The 19,891-nt window shown below is 50.2% G+C and overlaps 1 protein-coding gene and 1 non-coding gene across 3 annotated transcripts; both read left to right on the top strand.

Annotated features, from left to right (window-relative positions):
- The first annotated feature begins 4,241 nt into the window (after positions 1–4,241).
- Positions 4,242–16,370, top strand: NDUFV3 (NADH:ubiquinone oxidoreductase subunit V3). Of its 2 annotated transcripts, XM_019432709.2 has the most exons (4): positions 4,242–4,376; positions 5,796–5,916; positions 13,054–14,139; positions 16,141–16,370. In XM_019432709.2, exons 1-4 carry the CDS (start codon positions 4,329–4,331, stop codon positions 16,302–16,304), a joined length of 1,419 nt encoding a protein of 472 aa, XP_019288254.2. In that variant the 5' UTR covers positions 4,242–4,328; the 3' UTR covers positions 16,305–16,370. The 2 variants fall into 2 exon arrangements, with proteins under 2 accessions (XP_019288254.2, XP_019288256.1); XM_019432711.2 differs by lacking the exon at positions 13,054–14,139.
- Positions 6,708–6,792, top strand: TRNAQ-UUG (transfer RNA glutamine (anticodon UUG)). The gene has a single exon. It is a non-coding gene; the product is annotated as a tRNA-Gln (tRNA).
- Positions 16,371–19,891: the final 3,521 nt, after the last annotated feature.

Below are 19,891 nucleotides of genomic sequence, written 5' to 3'. Positions count from 1 at the left end.
AGAGAGAGGGAGACAGAATCCGAAGGAGGCTCCAGGCTCTGAATTGTCAGCACGGAGCCCGACACGGGGCACGAACTCACAAGCCATGAGACCATGACTTAAGCCAAGGTCGAACGCTTAACTGACTGAGCCACCCAGGAGCCCGTATCTCTTTTATTAAAAATAATTTACCTTAATAAGAATAAGGCATACTATATATGGTCATCTTAAAAGATATTAAAAAAATTTTTTTTAATGTTTATTTATTTTTGAAGGAAAGAAAGAGTGTGAACGGGGGGAGGAGCAGAGAGAGGGGGAGACACCGAATCCGAAGCAGGCTCCAGGCTCTGAGCTGTCAGTACAGAGCCTGACGCGGGGCTTGTACTCATGGACCGCGAGATCATGACCTGAGCCAAAGTCGGATGCTTATCCGACTCAGCCATCCAGGCGCCCCCTAAACAATATTTAAAACCACAGTGTTATTGAAAGCTTTGTAAAAATTTTTTTTCAATTTACAACACATAATTAAGTTGTATTGACACAGAAAAATGACATAATGCATTTTCTTTGTGGCTTAAAAAGAATGTATGTGTTAGGCAAGAATGCACAGCTGAGGCATGGGTAACGATGGTAGGATACCTGAGTATTTTTATTTTCCTTTTTGGCCTAAACACCTTTGAGTTCAGGGTTTGGGTCCAACGAATGTTCCATTTCCTAGTTATCTTAAAAAGAAGCTTTAGGATTGTCTGGGTGCCTTGGGTGGCTGTCACTTAAGTGTCCAATTTTTTTTTTCTTGAGAGAGAGAGAGAGAGAGAAAACATGAGGGGGGGGGTGGGGGGCGCAGAGAGAGAAGGAGACAGAGAATCCCAAGCAGGCCCCGTGCTGTCAGTGCAAAGTCCGATTTGGGGATCGAGCTCACAAACTATGAGATCATGACCTGAACCAAAGTCAAGAGTAGGACATTTAACTGACTGAGCCCCCCAGGCGCCCCGTGTCCAACTCTTGATTTTGGCTCAGGTCATGATCTCACAGTTTGTGAGCTTGATCCCCGAATCGGACTTTGTACTGACAGCACCGGGCCTGCTTGGGATTCTCTCTCTGTCCCTCTCTCTCTGTCCCTCCTCCCAAAAAATAAATTTAAAAAAAATTGAAAGTTTAACTTGCCCTTAGGAGAGCTAAGGGAGATCTATAGTAATTTAGATAGAACTTTATGTGATTAAAAAAAAAAAAATTTAATGTTTATTTATTTTTGAGACAGAGAGAGACAGAGCATGAACGAGGGAAGGTCAGAGAGAGGGGGAGACACAGAATCTGAAGCAGGCTCCAGGCTCTGAGCTATCAGCACAGAGCCCGACGTGGGGCTCGAACTCATGGAGATCATGACCTGAGCTGAAGTCGGTCGCTTAACCGACTGAGCCACCCAGGCACCCCGAACTTTATGTGATTAATAAAGAAATCTAGACAAACATAAGCTTTTGAGGTTTTTGTCTAAAAATGCTGAGTCAGTACTTGCCAGAGTTCCGGGCAGAGGTGATGGGTACAGCAAGACTGGGCAGATTATTAAGGATTGGGGAAACAGAATCTAGTATACAGTTTTCCAGATGATTAGAAAAGATGATGTAATCCCTCCTCACAAATACTCATAAAAGCACCGACCCTTCTCTGGCCTCTGTTTCTTTGATTTTTTTGCAACACCTTATAGGTATTTGCCTCTTGCCGAGTCCTTTTGATGTGGAAAACAAAGGCAGAAGGAAATAGCAGATAAAATTAAATTTCCTTCTAACCTGCAGCCCATTGACAACTACTTGAGGCCCAGAGTAAAAGGTCTCTCCAGGAACTCTCTACTGTCTTGCTGCTAATGCTTTGCTAGAGGTCAAACAACCCCAGTTTGAAAATAGCTAGGCCTCCTGTATCCGGAAGTCTTCTTTAGCATAGGAAAATCCTCCTGGAAACTTCCTCTGGACTTTACCTCCCCCAGCCCCATAGTACCTAACCAGTCTCTCCTCAGGGTCCCGTCCTCGTGCTTTAATAAAACCACTGTTGTGAACCAAGGGCGTCTTCAAGAATTCTTTCTTGGCCATCGGCTCTGGACCCCACCGTCACCCCAAAAACCTCATCATTTTCTCTTCCCTTTGGCCAAATGTCGTGTAGGCCCACCTCAACTGCCCTACCCGTTAGCTTCCTAGTAGGCCCTGCCCCCTCCAGGCTTAGGCACTGGGCCTCCACACTGTTGCCATAGTTACCTTCACACACAATCATGTTGCCTCTTTGAAAACCATCAACATGGCCCCTCCCCACTTTTGTGTCTCTTCTTCCCCAGGCCTCCCCTCAACTATAAGTGCCCTCTCCTCAAGCCACTCTGGCTGGTAACCACACTGATCCCAATAAGGGAGGCCTTTCATTTTATTCTTGAGTCTTAACAACTTCAGCTACCTTTAGAGGGTTGTGCTTGCTGCCGATGGGAGGAAATTGAGGGCTCCAGATCTCTTGAAGGAGGGCGATAGGATTTCCCCATTCCAGATAAGCTTCCCCAAGTGGCAGCTGTGACTCCTCATGTTCAATATTCTTTTTTTTTTTTCCTTCATGTTTATTTGAGAGAGTGAGAGAGAGAGGCCGAGAGAGGGGGAGACAGAATCCGAAGCCGGCTCCAGGCTCTGAGCTGTCAGCACAGAGCCCGATGCGGGGCTCAAACTCCCAAACCACAAGATCATGACCTGAGCCAACGTTGGACGCTTAGCCAATTGAGCCACCCAGGTGCCCCATCACCCTCAATATTCTTGATCACCTTTAAAGAAAGCACGCTTTGATGAGGTTTGGGAGTGATGGTGGCGTCTAAAAAAGAATTCTTGACTCGTCTTTGGTGCAAACAGGTGATTTTATGAAATCACAGGGACAGGACCTGTGGACAGAAAGAGCTGCACTGGGGTTGTGAAGAGTGACTGATTATACACAAGGGAATTGAAGAGGGGGGAGGGTAAGGAAAAAAGGCCTCCAAAAGGACTTTGACATGTGAAAGAGGACTCTTAAGATATTGGAGGCCTAGCTATTGTCAAGTTACGGTTGTTTCTCCCTTTAGCAAAGCATTAACGTTAAGACCGTAGGGGGTTCCTGGAAAAACTTTTTACTCTGCCTGCCTCAAGTATTTGCCAAGGGGCTGCAGGTTATAAAGGAATTTAATTTTATCTGCCATTTCCTTCTGCCCGATTCCCCACATCACTAGGGAGGGGAGGGTGATGTTAGCGGTCCTGGAAACTGAGTGTATACATTTCTGGAGGTTAGGCTATTAATTAGATTGCTTTATCTTGTAATTTACTAAGACATTGGTAAACTGATGGACACACATGTCCTGCAGGACTGTGATCTCCATCAGTTAACCATTTGTTTTCTTTCCTTTCCTTTGTTCTTAGGCAGCCAGGAGTGCCTGAGGAATGTCACACACATCCCATCTGGGGGGGGGGGGGGGGGTTAGCTTGTGCTTTGCCCTCCACTGGCCTTATGCCCCCTCATCCAGTTCACAAACACAAGCGTGAACTTTCCGCTGGAGACAGCAGGTTAATTTGCTTTGAGTAAAGGATATTTCTTCTCTCACCAAGGTTTTTCTCCCTATGGAAACAAAGGAATCCTTTCTCATTATCACCCTAAGACCTAAGGTTGTCTTGTCTGCCTCCCTGGGTGACAGGTGGCAGGTTGCGTTGCACTCGCTGGATTCAAGTCCCCTTTGATAAGTGTCTGAGGGGGCCCGTTTCTGCCCATTTATCTGGCCACCTGAATGAATGTCCAGTTAGTCAAGGTGGGGTCGGAGGTGTGGGCAGGTTCACCTTCCAAGGGGTGCTGGACAGGGCAAGGCAGGGAGTCATGATCAATAGAGGAAGAAGGGGGCCAATGACTGACTACACCTGCTCCACAATCATGCCCTACTTTGGGGGAAGTCTTTGCACCGCAAGCCATAAACATTCGCGTAAAAGGAAGCTTGCATTCCTGATCTGCATATAGGTCTGGTACAGGAGCCCTCATGGCCCCAAAGCGTGCCCTCGGCCGCCTGCAGGATGGCCGCGCCCGCCCTCCGCAGACAAGGACATGGCAACACCCTCTTCGGCGGCCACGCGCGCGTCCAGCCCCCGGCGGCAAGGGCGCGAAGAGCTCCGCCTGTGATTGGCAGCTCCACGGGGGCGTGGCCTCGGCGCGCGCAGCCCGGCGGCCTCTGACCCGCTCCGCCCGCCCCCGTCCCTGCCTGTGATTGGTGCCTTCGGCCCAGGGGGCGGGCCGTCAGCCGGTGGTGCGCGCGCAGCTGTCGAGTCAGTCCTGGAGCGACCTCTGCCTGGCCAGGCCCGCCCCCGTGCGTCACAGTCATGGCGGCCTCTCTTCTGCTGCGGCAAGGACGGTCGGGGGCAATGAAGGTAAAGGGAGCCGGGCCGGCGGCCGGGAGCCCGCGTAGGGCCGGGGCGAGGGGCACCTCCAGCCGTCCGGGTGGGCCCATGACGCGGTTCCGGGGTGGAAGAGAGGGCGCTGGGCCGGAGCAGGTGGCCGCGGGCCGTGGGGGGTGGGGGGGCGGCGAACGGACACTGACCCCGATCTCCTGGGGAGCCCCCGGCGTGCGGTGCCAAGGTCGCGGGCAGGTGCGAGGGCTCCCAGGTGTCCTGCGCCGCCGCGCTCGCTCCGAGACGTTGAGGACCGCGTCTTGACCCCTTAGGTAGCCCGGAGGGGAGAGGAGGGGACTCTGAGGTACCTGGGTGACCCGGTAACTTACTTGGCAGCCACTAAGATGCCCGCTTACATGATCCTGTCTGGGAAAAGAGAGGAAGACAGAGGGCTTTCTTTTTACGTGTAGAAAAAATGTGAGATCATTGCACTGCGTTTAAATTTGCAAAAGTCTCTTACAAAAGCACTGCCTATTCATTGCGAGATAGAGCGTACAGATGGGGGGAGATCTGTTTCCGAGAGTCCACCGTTTAGTCCTTGAAACACCTGGTTCCAAATAATTTTTTCAGCTTTCACACGTGCTTATAGTCATAAACATAAAGAGATATTTTTACCTTCGTGAGAGGCACCTTTGTTCTGTATGCAGCTTCTAGAAAGGCGCCTAGCACATAGCAGCTGTTAGTAAATACATGTTGAGTGAATTATCAGTTTAGGTTTGCCACTTATGATACATTGTATGTGGTTTTGAAGCAGTGATCCACCTGCATCATTACTAACAGCCAGATAGTATTTATTCTTTTTATTTTTTAATTTTTTTTTAATGCTTGTGTATTTCTGAGAGATAGAGAGAGAGCGAGCGAGCAGGGGAGCGGCAGATAGAGAGGGAGACACAGAATCCGAAGCAGGCTCCAGGCTCTGAGCTGTCAGCACAGAGCCTGACAGGGCTGGAACTCACAAACCGTGAGATCATGACCTGGCCGAAGTCAGATGCTTAACTGACTGAGCCACCCAGGCTCCCAGGTAGTATTTCTTCTAGTTGGTGTTCTAAGTATAGGAAAACACTTTATTAACAAAAAGAACCAGAGTATTTGGTAGGTTAAATAGTAGTTGGGGGCTACAAAAAGTATGCACAGGAGAAACTGTTTTTGACTTTTCTTGGAGTTACATAGTTCATAGTGACTGTCATGTGTTTTCTTTCCTGCAACTTTTTTTGTATTTTCCAAAATTTCCATATGTTATGAAAATTGTAATAACCGTTAGAAATATGACATGAATGCTATGTTATAACACGTTATATAGTACATGTAATGCATGTAATGATATATAACGTCTATAGGTCGCAATAGCTTCCAAATGGCATGACTCTAAAATGTCCATATTTGTTCATCCTCTGTCAGACTATGCTCCTAGACGCACGAGTGTTTCGAGGACTTGCTCCCTCGGTGTCTCTCTCTGCGGAATCAGGGAAGAGCGAAAAGGGACTGCCACCAAATCCCAAGAAGCAAAGTCCACCAAAAAGTAAGAGTTTAATGATAGTCCCAAGGGGAGAATAATGCAAAGTAAACAAATCAGTCCGCTTTCCAGGCGTGAAGAGTTTTACTAACCACATAATTCGATTCTTCATCTCCAGCCGTGTCCAGATTGTAATCCGACATCGGATCTGTGGCAGATTTTAGACCAAACACGTCACTAATGCAACAGCCCTTGACTCAGCATTTAGCCCTGAACCAGTTCTGTCTGTGTTTTCTAAGTGCTGTGCTCTGATGTGTGGCAAGGGGACATTCGGATGGCCGTGACACAGATGCTGTGCTCCCGTGGCAGCCCTGAGCCCCACCTTGCTTTTCTCTCCCCCCCAGTTGTGACGCTTCTCAGTGTCTCAGAAACACAGATTAGCTTCCCAGGCTTCGTGGGCCACCGTCCTGGACTGTGGGCCTCCTTTCATGACCGTGGGGAGGGAGTTAAGAGCAGGAACCGTTTTCCATTACCGCTCACTTTGATGAAGCACGACGTCTGATCTCTGTCCGGCTTTGTCCAGAGTCATTTTGACTTTTATTGCTGGATTTTACCTTTTTTTTTTCTCCTTCCTGAATACCAACGTAGCATATCCTCATGGAAGGAAAATACAATGTGCGACACTGTATTTTAAATACTTGTGGGAATTTTACTCTCTACTCCCTGCTCATTATTAATGACTGACCATAGGGGGCGCCTGGCTGGCTCAGTCAGTGGAACCTGGGACTCTATCTCAAGATTGTGAGTTCAAGTCCCACGTTGGGTGTAGAGTTGATTTAAAAATGAAATCTTAGGGTGCCTGGGTGGCTCAGTTGGTTAAGCGTCTGACTTTGGCTCAGGTCGTGATCTCACGGTTCGTGGGTTCGAGCCCCACGTCGGGTTCTGTGCTGACAGGTCAGAGCCTGGAGCCTGCTTCCGATTCTGTGTCTCCCTCTCTCTGTCCCTCTCCCCCTCATGCTCTGTCTCTTTCTCTGAAAAATAATTAAACATTAAAAAATAGAAGTAAAAATTAAAAAAAATAAAATCTTAAAAAAAAAAGGAAGATGTATATGTACAGTCTCTTTGCAAATCTTTAACCTTTATATGTGGTTCAGAATGGTAATTTGAGTTTGTCGTCTTTTCCTCATTTACCATTTCCTCAGTTTGAATATTTGAAAGTGTTTAGACATTGTTTTGTTCCTCCTTGGTGTGCACGCCAAAACATTCAGAATATTGGTACCCTGTTGCCCGTGCTGGCCTCCTGACTGCATTTCATACCCTGTGATCTCAGCTGAGGAAACACACCTTCCTGATGGTGTCTCATTGCCTGGAGGCCTGAATTCAACATTGTTTAATTCATTCCTGTACCTGCCACATTTTTAAATCCAATTGTTTTGTTTTATAAGATTTTAAATCGATACCTTAAAAATTAGAACTCTTTTTTTTTTTTCCCCTTCTCTTCTCTTCTCTTCTCTTCTCTTTTCTTTTCTTTAATATAACCACAGTGCCAGGCACCTGGGTGGCTCAGTCGGTTGGGCATCTGACTCTTGATTTCAGCTCAGGTCATGATCCCTCCCAGTTTGTGAGATCAAGCCCCATAGCAAGGAGCCTGCTTGGGATTCTCTCTCTCCTTTTCTCTCTGCCCCTCTCCACTACCTTTCTGTCTGTAAGTAGATAAATAGACATTAAAAAAAAATAATAATTTACTCATAATCCCACCACCCACCAACCACTGTTGACATTAAAAAAAAAAAAACAAAAAACCCCACAGTGCCATGATCACTCCTAAAAAAATGTTAACAACCTGGCCCCTGGGTGGCTCAGTCAGTTAAGCATCCAACTTCGGCTCAGGTCAATGATCTTACGGTTCATGAATTCGAGCCCCATGTCGGGCTCTGTGCTGACAGCTCGGAGCCTGGAGCCTGCTTCAGATTCTGTCTGTCTGTCTCTCTCTCTCTCTCTCTCTCTCTCTCTCTCTCCTGTGTGTGTGTCTCTCTCTCTCTCTTTCTCAAAAATAAACACGAAAAAAATTTTTTTTCTGGGGCAGCTGGGTGGCTTAGTTGGTCAACTATCTCACTCTTGGTTTCAGCTCAGGTCGTGACCTCGCAATTCATGAGTTTGAGCCCCACGTTGGGCTCTGCACTGATGAAATGGAGCCCGATTGGGATTCCTCTCTCCCTTTCTCTTTACCCTCCCCAGCGCGCACGCTCTCTCTCTCTCTCTCTCTCGCACATGCTTTCTCAAAAAATAAATATAATTTAAAAAACTAATGCGAACAGCCAGAATGTCAGTTAAATTCTGCATTACACATGCACATTTCTGACATTCTTTCAGTGTTTACTGATGATTAGTGAATCTCATTACTAATGTTATTGATGCCTTTGGTGAATCTTAGTCTTGTATCTGCAATCCTACATCATAGGTTTATGAAACTGACTTAATGGATTTTAAAATATTGTGGCAGAGTCAGATTCCCCCCCCTTTTTTTAATGTTTATACATATATTTAAAATTTTTTTAATGTTTATTTTTGAGAGAGAGAGAGAGAGACAGAGTGTGAGTGGGGGAGGAACAGAGAGAGGGAGACATAGAATCCGAAGCAAGCTGCAGGCTCCGAGCTGTCAGCACAGAGCCTGATGTGGGGCTTGAACCCATGAAGTGTGAGATCATGACCTGAGCTGAAGTCAGATGCTTAACTGACTGAGCCACCCTGGCGCCCCAGTGTTCATATATTTTTGAGAGAGACAGAGCTCGAGCGGGGGAGAGGGGGGCACAGAGAGAGGGAGACACAGCATCCGAAGCAGCCTCCAGGCTCTGAGCTGTCAGCACAGAGCCCGATGTAGGGCTTGAACCCACAGACCGTGAGATCATGACCTGAGCTGAAGTCGGACGCTTTACCGACTGAGCCACCCAGGCGCCCCCGAAGATCCTTTCTTAAACATGCTTCTATGTGTGAGTAGAATAGGGTGCTTGTTTATGTAACAGTTTTAGGCGCAGTTATGAGCAGGGAACATGGACCTAGGAGTTGGCCCTGGGCCTGTGTAGTTTGTTCATCAGTCATCAGTCTGGATGAGGTTCCTCCCCGCCTGAGTGGGGTCAGCGCGCAGGCCTTGCTAGGCCCCTGTGAGGGGCATATGGGTGTGCGGTGTCGATTGAGTGTAGAGTGCTTTCAGGTGGGAAGACAGTATTGCGAACTACGCTGTCTTTAATGCGTGTGAGATCTGTGTGTAATCTAAAAGTACTTATAATCCCTGTATGAAGAAAAAGAATTTCTAAACCGACATGTATAGGCCTCGGTGTTTGCCAGAGATGTCCGCGCTCGTGAGACTGGTCAAGCGAAAAATGCTTTCCGCCTGCTGCTGGCCCATTAACGCCCCAGGTTAAAGCCCTGTCTGCTCTCCCTGGCTTTGGGAGCTTTAACGGAAGTTTCCCGCGTGCAGATCTGGCCCTGTGCGCTCACCCTTGGGGTCCCATCTCTAGGCAAAGTGCCTGCCTCAGAGGCAGGACCCCGGGGTTCCAGACGACGTTCTGCCCTATTCCTTCTGGGACCCCAGCTTCTTGTAGTGCTTCCTTCCTGAGGAGAGCCACCAACGCAGATGTCAGGGCCCAGGGTCTCCTCACAGGTGCCCCTCCAGACGGTCCGCTCGGTCCAGTCACTATGGCAACAGTCAGTACTAAGTCATTGACTAAAGACTCCTGTGCCGCTTTTCAAGGGTCTTTCCGGAAGTCCTCATTTCAGTCTGAAAGGTGAGGAATCTCTGGAAATAGGGATTTGTCGTATTTACTTCTAAGCAGCAGTGCCCGGCACACGTTGTGCCGTCTGGTCCTCAGAACCCGTGAGCAGGCGGTGCTCGTCTCCCTGCCTTAGATGAGAGCGGAGGAGGGAAGAGGCCTGTGAGCTGCCCAAGGCCACTCGTGTGTTAGTAGTGGAGCCGGATGTAAGCCCGGGCAGGAAGGCCCCACCATCTGTAGTTTTCTTCTCCGTGCTGTCTTGCCTCTGAGAAAGTCTCAGTCCTCAGACAAGCAAGCAGACAAGCAACTCTATAGTCCTATGCATGTAAAAGAGTTTTAGTTCACGTAAAATTTGAGTAACTGTGCTCCTTCCTGTTGTGTCGAAATGTGTCGAAATGTGCTTTGTTTCCGAGATTGGTTTTGTGACCCAGTGACGAGATCTGGAAGAATTTTTTAACTTTTTTTTTTTTAACGTTTATTTATTATTGAGAGACAGAGCGTGAACAGAGAAGGGGCAGAGAGAGAGGGAGACACAGAATCGGAAGCAGGCTCTGAGCTGTCGGCACAGAGCCCGACGCGGGGCTCAAACTCAAAAACTGCAAGATTGTGACCTGAGCCAAAGTCGGATGCTTAACCAACTGAACCACCCAGGCGCCCCAGAATGTTTTTTTTTTTTTTAATTTTTTTAAATGTTTATTTTTGAGAGAGAGAGAGAGACAGAGTGTGAGCAGGGGAGGGGTCGAAAGAGAGGGAGACACAGAATCTGAAGCAGGATCTCGGCTCAGCTGTCAGCACAGAGCCTGACATGGGGCTCGAACCCACAAACCACGAGATCATGACCTGAGCCAAAGTCAGACGCCCAGCCGACTGAGCCACCCAGGTGCCCCAAGATCTGGAAGAATACTAAGGTGGCTAATCCATTTCAAACACCATCGTCATTTGTGCCTGTGTTAGGGAGACCACCAAAAACGTGCAGGTCATGGCCTCACTTTTCGCCCCAGCAGAAAAGAGACCTGGGAAGTGCAGCTAAGTTCAGTTGGAGAGGAGGTGGAGACGCAGTACGGCTTCTCCGTCTGCACGGTGACCAGTGTTTGTGCGCCTTTACCGTGCACGGGCCGTGGTCATTTATCCGCTCTCCGCCAGAGTAGACACAGCCCCGGAGGTCGCCGTCTTGTGCTGTGAGATGTGCCTGCGTGGCCAGCCTTCCCTAGGTGGTTTCGTGTTTTCGTAGATTTGTTTCTCGAGGGAGGTCAGTATCAAACTAAAACAGTATGTGGGCGTCCCGCTCTGGCCAAAAGTGTGCGACTTTGTGAAAACCAGCAGGCGAGGTCAACGTGCGAGCCCTCGTTCCTCTAGGTGATAGTGCTGTTTCCCAGGTGACGTCATTCTGCACCTCATGGTGGGGCCACACTCGGTCTGCGCCCTGCGCCCTGCAACAGCAGTTACCGGTGGCGGCTCCCAGCCATTGTGTCGGTTTCTTTCGGGGGTCGCGGGAGTGGGGGGGCGGTTGCTGGGCCCATGCTGCACTGGGCCAGAAATTGACTCTCAATTAAAGGAGAATGCATTTTTGTTTTGGTCCAGTGGCCTTTCCCTGGAATTCTCCCAGTAACTTAGCATGAATAATGAAAATGCTCTTATGTCGTATAATAGGAATTTCCTCTTCAAAGAGAATTTTTAAATGTTAGTCCCATATGAAGTTTTCTTTCCATTGTCAGTGGGTGATAACTCAGCCTGTAACGTAGTTCCGATCATTTATTTGCAGTTTTTAAATCTCCACCACACACTTTGGAAGATTCAGGAATTGTAATTTTTCTATTCAAAACAGCCCGTGTAAGAGACACCTTATTTTTAGTTCATTTTTCATACTTGGAGCATTCATGCCCAGCGTAAACGTGGTGCATGGTACAGGTGAGCGGGCACAGCGGCGGGCACGGCCTGCTAGGAACCGCTGAGCTGATTCAGGTATGCTTTACAGAGACAGAGCAGAGCGTTCAAGTGTGCCTACATTCCTTTGCCTCATTTTGAGGTTTCACGTGACCCTGGGGCTCTGTGAGGGTCCTGAAGTTAGGTCAGCACCCGCCTAGCATGCGGAGGGCAGGTTCTGGGCTGGCACGTAGCCACAGCTTCCGACGTGGCATGGAGGAGGTAGGGGTGAAGGTGCTGACGGAGGGGGTGGAGGGGGTGGAGGTGACGGATGTAAACAGTCCCCTCTGCTCTGGCTGCCCGGTCAAGCCCTTTCGCACCGCCCGGTTTCCTCTCCGGCCCATTTCTGATTTTTGGTGTTTCCTCGGGTTTCTTGGGTCATTTTCCGTCAATCTATCATGGGTAGGTCCCTGAGCTCAGAAACCAGTTAGAACCCTTTTTGGATACTGGTAAGATGGTGATCTTAGGAATACGTTTTTTTTCCCACTTGAGAGAAGCAGGATTCAGATCTTTTCAGTATAAGTAGACAGACCCCCTAGACTTGAAAGTGAAGTCTCTGCATTTAGAATTTGCTCCTCTGTAATGTGTGTAATTTCGGCTTTAGGTTTGGAAAGTAATTTTAATTTATAAAAACTTGTCTTATATTTTTCTTAAATCTGCAGGGTTAGAAAGGGTTTACCACCTGAGAAAACTGAATGAAGTTAGTTCTAATCAACTTACTGTGCAATGTTATTTTTTTAATAGTTGATGCTATGAAATATAAAGGTTTTTTTTAGCCCTTTTCCTTTTTTTACACCTTAAAACCTGTTGTTCATGTATATATATCTCGTTATCAATTTATTTTAGATTCTTTTGGTCATGTAATACTTGCCTTTGGCCGAGGAGATCCCCCAATGACTTCTGATTTTGAAGGGCTTTTCTCCTCCTTAGGGCACCTTGATTTGAACGACATTATCCTCTTCCCGGTACCCTGCAACACTTAAACACGTGTGTGTGCGGACCCAAACCCAAACCAGGTTCTTGTCTCTAGTTGTGCTTTCTGGGTTTTCAGAAAGTTCAGGTTCGTCCGGCGTGGATAACTTTTTTAATATTCGAGAGGCATCAGTTTTCTTAAAGATTTAAGAAAGTACACATTTGTAAAGCTTGCAGTGGTTGTTGGAAAATATCTTTGTGGTTTAACGATTTGAACTTTGGGTGAAGTAGTCGTTTAAAAATGAGCATCAAAGAATTTGGCATTGTGAGAAGCGGAGACAAGTTTGTTACTCCTGTTGGTAAAAACAGCTGCTTGTTAATTTTTCAGCTGCAAAGGAATGACCTACATTTCTTACTGTTCTCTCTCAGGCGGCTTGACTTTGACCTAAGAGTGAGTTCCCATGGAACATTCCTTAGGGTGATTACATTGAAGATATTACAATAGCAAGTTGTTATTTAACGAGCCGTCTGTGACTTATGAATTTGGATTGTTGTACAAAATATTGAGAATAACGTTCCTCTTTATGCCATTTCCTAGATGTAGTGGAACCAAAGGAGAGGGGCCAACTCGTAGCCACCCCAACAGCAGCCGAATTGTCTAAAAACTTGTCTTCACCCCGTGCTCACCCGTCAGTTGTGAGTCCGGGTGGGCTGGTAGCTGACCCCGGCCCCGGCCCCGAAGGCAGCATGCTACTCACAGCCGAAGGGGCTCCAGAGTTCCAGTCGCGAAAGACTGTCGTAGAGACGCCTCAGAAAGTTCCGTCTCCACTCAGGAAGCAGGGCACGGATGCAAAAGCTCTTAGGGAGAGCAGGGGAGATGGTTCATCTTCATCGTCCTCTTCGTCCAGCTCCTCCGATTCCGACTCCGAGGGGGAGGGGGAGAGCTCCACAGCTGACCCCCAGGGGACGAGCAGGGGCAGAGGAGGGCCTCCCAGACCGCAGGCGTCCCGCCCCCTCGAAGATGGAGCCCCCAGAATTGCAGTAGCCGCCAAAGAGCAGCCCCGCTCGCAGCCAGATGTCCCCCCTCCCGAGAGGCCCCGTCCGGCCAAGAAGAAAGGGGGCACCATCAAGCCGCCAGAGGACAGAAAAGACACAAAACGCAAAACCACAACACCCAAGTCACCAGCAGATAAAGAGTTTATGAAACAAAACGTCAAGGAAAAGCAATTCCAGAAAATTGTTAGATCGAGTGAAACCGATAAAGAAGGCCAAAGGCTGCCCAAAGTCGAAGAAGTCCCGCCTGCTCAGACAGAGTCAGGATTGTCTACACAGCCGGCCGGCGGCCCAGCGCCCGTTCAGTGGCGGGAAAGAACCGGGACAGCAAGACCGCCGCCAGCCGCTCCTGAGGCCAGCGAGAGACACCGGGGCCGACACACAGCGGAGCGTGGTGGGGAGGTGGCTTTTCCCCTGTTCAGCAAAGTAAATTTGGGGGCGCAGGTGATAGAGGGAGCCCTGAAGGCCACGGGAGAGACTCTGGAAGGTCAGGCGCCAGTCGGAAGTTTGAAGCCGGTTCCTGCTCCTAGCGAAGGCGATTTCCAGGACAAGGCCTCGGGCCCAGAGCCTGAGGGCGGGGCCGGGATGGCGGAAGACCCTGTCCCTCCAGGAGGGCCGGACGGCACCCAGGGTATACCTTCACTTGCGCCCTCGAGAGCCCTGCTTTCCCGGGCGGGTGGTGGGCCTTCGGAGGCCTGTGCGCCCCGAGGAGGGGTCCAGGTAGTCAGGCACCTGCAGCGCAGCCTCCGGCGGGCAGAGGACTGAGCCGGGCTCCTGAGGGACCCACGCCTTGTGCGCGGCATCCCTGGGGCGTTTCCTGTTTATTTTGTGGTGAAACAGCGTGCGCTTGGCCCACCTGGCTGTCCCACGGCCAGGGTGATGTTTCAACTCTAGTGGTTTCACGGCCCCCTTCGCTTTGGAAGGTATCCATGGGCTTGCAGGGCCTCTGGTCAGCGGGAAGGGGGTCCTGATTCACTCCCACAGCGAAGAGCCGTGCTTACCCCTGGCGTGGGGTTTGGGGGGATACGAGGGGTGTTGCTTTTAGGTTTCTTAGACCGGAGGGGAAATCCGCATTTTGGGAAGTCCCGCAGTAAGTGACACGGGGCGGCTTTAGTCTTCTTTCTGCTGGGTGACGTTTCCTTCTCTGATTTACCCAAAAACTCAATGGGCTGCTTTGTTTTTCCATATTGAATTTTTATGAAGGGCTATTTGCTATCACAGATTTTTAGGGTTTTATTCCTATTATGCTCCCGACTTGTGCATCTAACGTTACGAAGGCACATGCTGCAGGCAGTCGTGGCGAAGCCGGCAGGGCCGTCCCCGGGTTCAGAGCCGGGCCCCGCAGAGTGTCTGTAAAATGCTGCGTTGCTAACAAACCCGGCCCCTTCTTATTTGCTCCTTAGTCTTCCTAAAGCCTCCGCCTTTGCCTGATGTCCATTATGTGCTAATCGTTATCGGTTGCGTTCCGTTGACAGAATTTGTGTGTTTTCTTCCTTCCGTTTTCTCCGTCTTTCGTTGATACACAAAGTGCCAGCCTTGTCCAGACTTGGAGGATGCAGTTCATGATGCTACAAATTGGAGACGAAAACCAAAACTTAGGATGACGACAGCAAACCATTGTTGTTTTTCTCGCACTCCCTTTGCCCTTTGGGGGGTAAGGAGGCCGCCCAGGAGCACAGCCCCCGTGTGGTGTCGCTGAGCACTCCTCTGCTCGGGTTCCTGCCCCGAGGTCCCTGCGCCTACGTTTCCCTCCGGCTAACACCTTCCCTGCATCCGCCATTGTGCCTGCACCACGTGGGGAGTCTCTCTGCTCGAGATCGGGAAGGTGTCAGCTCTGCATGAGTCCTCGTTTTTGTTTAACGCAGCCGAAGACATGACAGACAGAGCTTGGGTGTGAATTCAAATGGTGGAAAGTGTGCTTAGGTGATTTCCTGCGCAGCCTGGGTAGCCGTGCAGGGGCCTCCCGGCAGGCTCCGCCGTGTGCCCGTGTGCGGACGTCCCAGGGCAGGAGAGCTGCGTTCTTTTGCTTCAGCTGTGCACTTTGAGTTTTAGATCACCCAATGTCCTTTTTCCACGTCAAGAAATACAACTTAGCTTGTACGTTTTAGCCTGAATCGAAAGTATTCCAGCAGCTTTTTCAAAAAAAGTTGAAAACTTTGCATCTCACTTCCAGTTCCCCTTAACTTTGTTACGTTGTTCAGACAGAGTTAGTTTCGTGTATCCAGAGACTGAGGGCTCACCTGGCTTCTGCTTTTGAAAATTTTTTTCTGCAAATAGTTTATTCCTACTCCTGTAGATCTGCTTGTCTCTCTTGCACCCTCAAGTCCTGAAAGTCCCTGCATCCTTGTCGTAGGCGTTTTCACAGCTCTGCACGGCACGGGCCAGGGAGCGTACAGAGTAGGCTGTTCGGACGCCTCGTAAGAACCAGCGGCTCCCAACGCCGCGGCTGCGAGGCTTAGAGTACGTCTTCGGCTGATTCCTTTATTTTGCGTCTGAGGATCCTGTAGCTTTCACCGGCTTCCCTAGTTAGACAGTTTATCTCAGGATGCGGGGCGCGCGGTGTCTGAGAGCTGAGCCCCGCGGGAACGCCGCCCGTCCCACGTTCTCACGGGCCTTGCGTTTCCCCCCACAGAGTCCGCTCAAGCCGCCAGCGCCTCCGAGCCACTGGACGACGCCACCTACAAGAACCTGCAGCACCACGACTATACCCCGTACACCTTCTTAGACCTCAACCTGGACCTGTCCCCGTTCAGGATGCCCCAGCCCTCGTCAGGACGGGAGTCCCCTCGCCACTGAGCGCCCCCTTCAGAGAGTAACTTCCCGTTGTCTGGGCTACAGAAATAAAATCCGCCCCGGTCGTGAGGCCTCGTGTGTGATCGGTGTCCCTCGTACGGTGAACGCTGAGCTAGCGACCCTGCTCTGACCATTGGTTCGACGGGCATCAGAAACGTCTGTGCGCAAGGGGTTTTCCTCTCTTTATAAAGCTGGGGTCCACCACACAGATCGTAGCATTAGAGAGCCGTAGGGGCTTTCCATCAGCGTGTCCGCTGTGCCGAGTCCCTGGTCAGTTTAACGTCCATCTGCTTTCCAGCCAGGTGCCCATACGTGTGCTGAGGACTTCTGATTTGGTAGACCTAGCTTCTGATCGTCGAAGATAGGGTTTCACTGATTTTATCTCCTGTTCTGCAAAGAGACTAAAACATTAGGTTCTAGCACTTTATCGTTAGAGAAGGAATGGAATCCTTTTCGTTCACCAGAATTCGGTGTTTGATGTAAACTCAGGCGGGATGGGGGGGGGGGTTAAAGTTTTGTGGGGCCCATCAGCAGCTCCGCCCCCGGATGGCCGCGGCGGACTCCGGACTCCTCTGCTACGAAGGGTTTCTGGGTCTGCCAGGGCTCGGGATAACGTTACTCACTCCTCGGGGCGTAAGCGGTGTGTGTCAGGCTGTGTGTTTGCACTCGCACCCTGCGGGGACGAGGTGAACTCTCTGCTCGGAGACCAGTGGAGGTGAGGTTACGCCCGACCACGAGAGCGGAGGTGGGAGATGCGTCCGTTTGTCAGGGCAGGAGTCTGTCTACCCGCTGGTGTCCCAGCCGTGGTTTGCTCTGTTCTCACATGGCCCTTGTTCCTGTGCCCAGACCCCAGGGCATCACCTCCCTTCATCTGCATTCTGGTCCCTGGCCTCGAGTCTACAGCACACAGTGTGGTGCATGGAATTCTTTTCCACGTGTCTGTCACCCTAGTATTGTCATCATCCGCCTCCGAGTTTATTACCGCCGAGGGAGACGCTTGGCGACTCCGCGAGCTTCTCCTGATCGCATTGTTTTATCAGAAAAGTACCAAAGCCACATTACCTAAAGGGAGAAAATGGAAAACCCCTAGGGCCACGGCCATCGCTGATGTTTCACACACCTCCCCGGTGGTGGTGGCTTCAAAGAGGTCACCCCACGACATGCAGACAGTTGTCTCTCCTGCCGGCTGTGCCCGTGTGATACCTGGCTTTGCAAACCGTGGCCCGCAGAACCTGTGCGGGGTGTGGGGCACGGGGGTGGGGGGGGCACAACCACGGTGCGTTTCCCCGCCCGCACGTGCCGCAGGGGCTGGGGATTCTCCCGACGGAACGATCTGGATGAAGAAATTTTCGTCTGCATGAAGTTTTCCCTGGGAACCCGCCCTGTTAAATTATCCTCTCTCTCTGACCCCCAAAGCCCTCGCGAGCCGATGGGGGCGGTTCTCCACCGAGTGTGGTTTGGGACCCCAGCTCGTCCCCATGCTCTCTCCTAGCGCTGCCAGAAACATCTGGGCGGCTGTAACTCCTGCCGTGTGTCGTATTGTCTCCTTAAGATGGATTTCCAGAAACCGGTCTGATGAATCGCACGTGATTCACAAACAATGGTATTGCTTCCATTTCCACAAGGTTTTTAAACCAGTTTAATAGGTTCAAGTTAAAGCAATTATCCCATTTCCTTTTGTATTTTCCCTGTCACCTGAACCCTGGCATCTTTCTAGACATTTGTTCTCTTACACCTGTTAACAAATAAACACCCTCAGACTGGAGGGCATTATACACAAAGCAGAAGTCCAGTCCTTATTATGAATTCTTGTCCTAATGTTTACTGGCAGCTGGTTAATAACTGAAACCCAGCAAATTACGGTGTGGCCTTTCTGATTCTTCCTCCAAGTATGTGCTTTGAGTTTTAACAGTCGGAGTCCTCCCACCCATCTCAACTGGCATCCGAGACCCAAGAAAGTGCCCATCGGCTCAGGACTCGCACCCAGTGCCTTCTGGGAGCATCCCGTACCTTGCACGTAGGAAGCAATGGAAGGTTTATAAAATGAGTTCACCAGCACCACAGAACTTCCTTTGCCCTAGGGGATGAAGTGTGACATATAAACAGTACAAAGCCATTTCTTCCATTAAAGCAGCATTAACACACTCCCTGCGAAGGGCCAGATACGAAATACTTCAGGGTTTGCCACATGCAGCGTTGAACAGTCTTTTTCTGTCTTTTACATCCCTTTAAAAAATGTTAAACCTGGGGGTCCCTGGGTGGCTCAGTCAGTTAAGCGTGTGACTTCGGCTCAGGTCACAATCCCGTGGTTTGTGGGCTCGAGCCCCACGTCGGGCTCTGTGCTGACAGCTTAGAGCCGAGAGCCTGCTTTGGAGTCTGGGTCTCCCTCTCTCTACCCCTCCCCCACTCATGCTCTGTCTCTCAAAAATAAATAGACATTAAGAAAAAATGTTTAACCTATTCTTGGCTGTGGGCCTTATGCAATGGCAGAGAGCAGGGTTTCCTGAGGGGCCCCAGATTGAAGGGGTTGCCATGGGTCATTTAATAAAAAGGCTGATGGAGCGCCCGGGTGGCTCAGTCAGTTAAGCGTCCGACTTCGGCTCAGGTCATGATCTCACGGTCCGTGGGTTCGAGCCCCGCGTCGGGCTTTGTGCTGACCGCTCAGAGTCTGGAGCCTGTTTCAGATTCTGTGTCTCCCTCTCTTCTCTGACCCTCCCCCGTTCATGCTCTGTCTCTATCTCAAAAATAAATAAACGTTAAAAAAAAAATTGAAAAAAAAAAAATAAAAAGGCTGACTAGGGGCACCTGGGTGGCTCAGTGAGTTGAGTGTCCAACTCTTTGATTTTGGCTCGGATCATGATCCATGGTCATGGGATCGAGCCCTGTGTCCAGATCTGCCCTGAGTGTGGAATTTGCTGAAGATTCCCTCTCTCTCTGTCTCTGTCCCTCTCCCTGCTGCTCGCACACTCTCTGTCTCTCAAATAACAAAAGTAACAAGGGCTGTTTCAGGTGCTCACCACCCTTGGTTCTACCTCCTCCCGCCCTCGTCTCCTACCTTTATTCCAGCAAGGAGTTGGAACAAAGACTAGGGTATAAAAGTTAACAGTTAAAATGGTGCTCCTTTCAGAGCAATGTCACTCTCGCGGGCCTATAATCAACACGGGTCTAGATGCCCACCATATGCCAGGCCTGCATCTGGGCCGTGGGGTCAGAGACAGTAGGGACGGACGAGCTCTCCCAAGTTTCCAGCCTTGGGAACGAGGCACGTGGAAGGCCTGGCAAGGTGATGTGCCGAGTCTGGTAGCAGAGGGGCTGTTTGGGGCTGGGTGTTGACCAGAGAGAGCTCCGTGGGGCAAGATGTTTAACCCAGAGATCGCCAGGTGACCAGCAAGTCCCCAGGTGCACAAGGCAATGGTGGGGAGACCCTCGGCGTGGTCTTCGAGGTGTCAGGGTGGGTGGGTCCACGCAAAGGCCCCGACAAGGACATTGCTGGAGGTCACGGTTTGAGAGGGGACGCGTAGCGACGATGGGGGCTGAATCCTGAAGCTTGGGCTCTGTGTTAGGCAGCTCGGCCACCATAACAAAACACC

This window comes from Panthera pardus, unplaced genomic scaffold (assembly GCF_024362965.1).
Source record: "Panthera pardus isolate Hobbes unplaced genomic scaffold, ASM2436296v1 HiC_scaffold_16, whole genome shotgun sequence".
Lineage (NCBI taxonomy): Eukaryota > Metazoa > Chordata > Mammalia > Carnivora > Felidae > Panthera > Panthera pardus.
Note: the sequence above shows the minus strand (reverse complement) of the source record. Positions and strands in the feature narration are given on the sequence as shown.

What these genes read in the sequence shown, in the direction of transcription:
- NDUFV3 (XM_019432709.2), top strand. Translation starts at nt 4,329, where the DNA reads ATGGCGGCCTCTCTTCTGCTGCGGCAAGGACGGTCGGGGGCAATGAAG. An exon ending in GACGGTCGGGGGCAATGAAG is followed by an intron (nt 4,377 to 5,795) that starts GTAAAGGGAGCC and finishes ATCCTCTGTCAG; the next exon opens with ACTATGCTCCTAGACGCACG. An exon ending in AGGGCCGGACGGCACCCAGG is followed by an intron (nt 14,140 to 16,140) that starts GTATACCTTCAC and finishes TTCCCCCCACAG; the next exon opens with AGTCCGCTCAAGCCGCCAGC.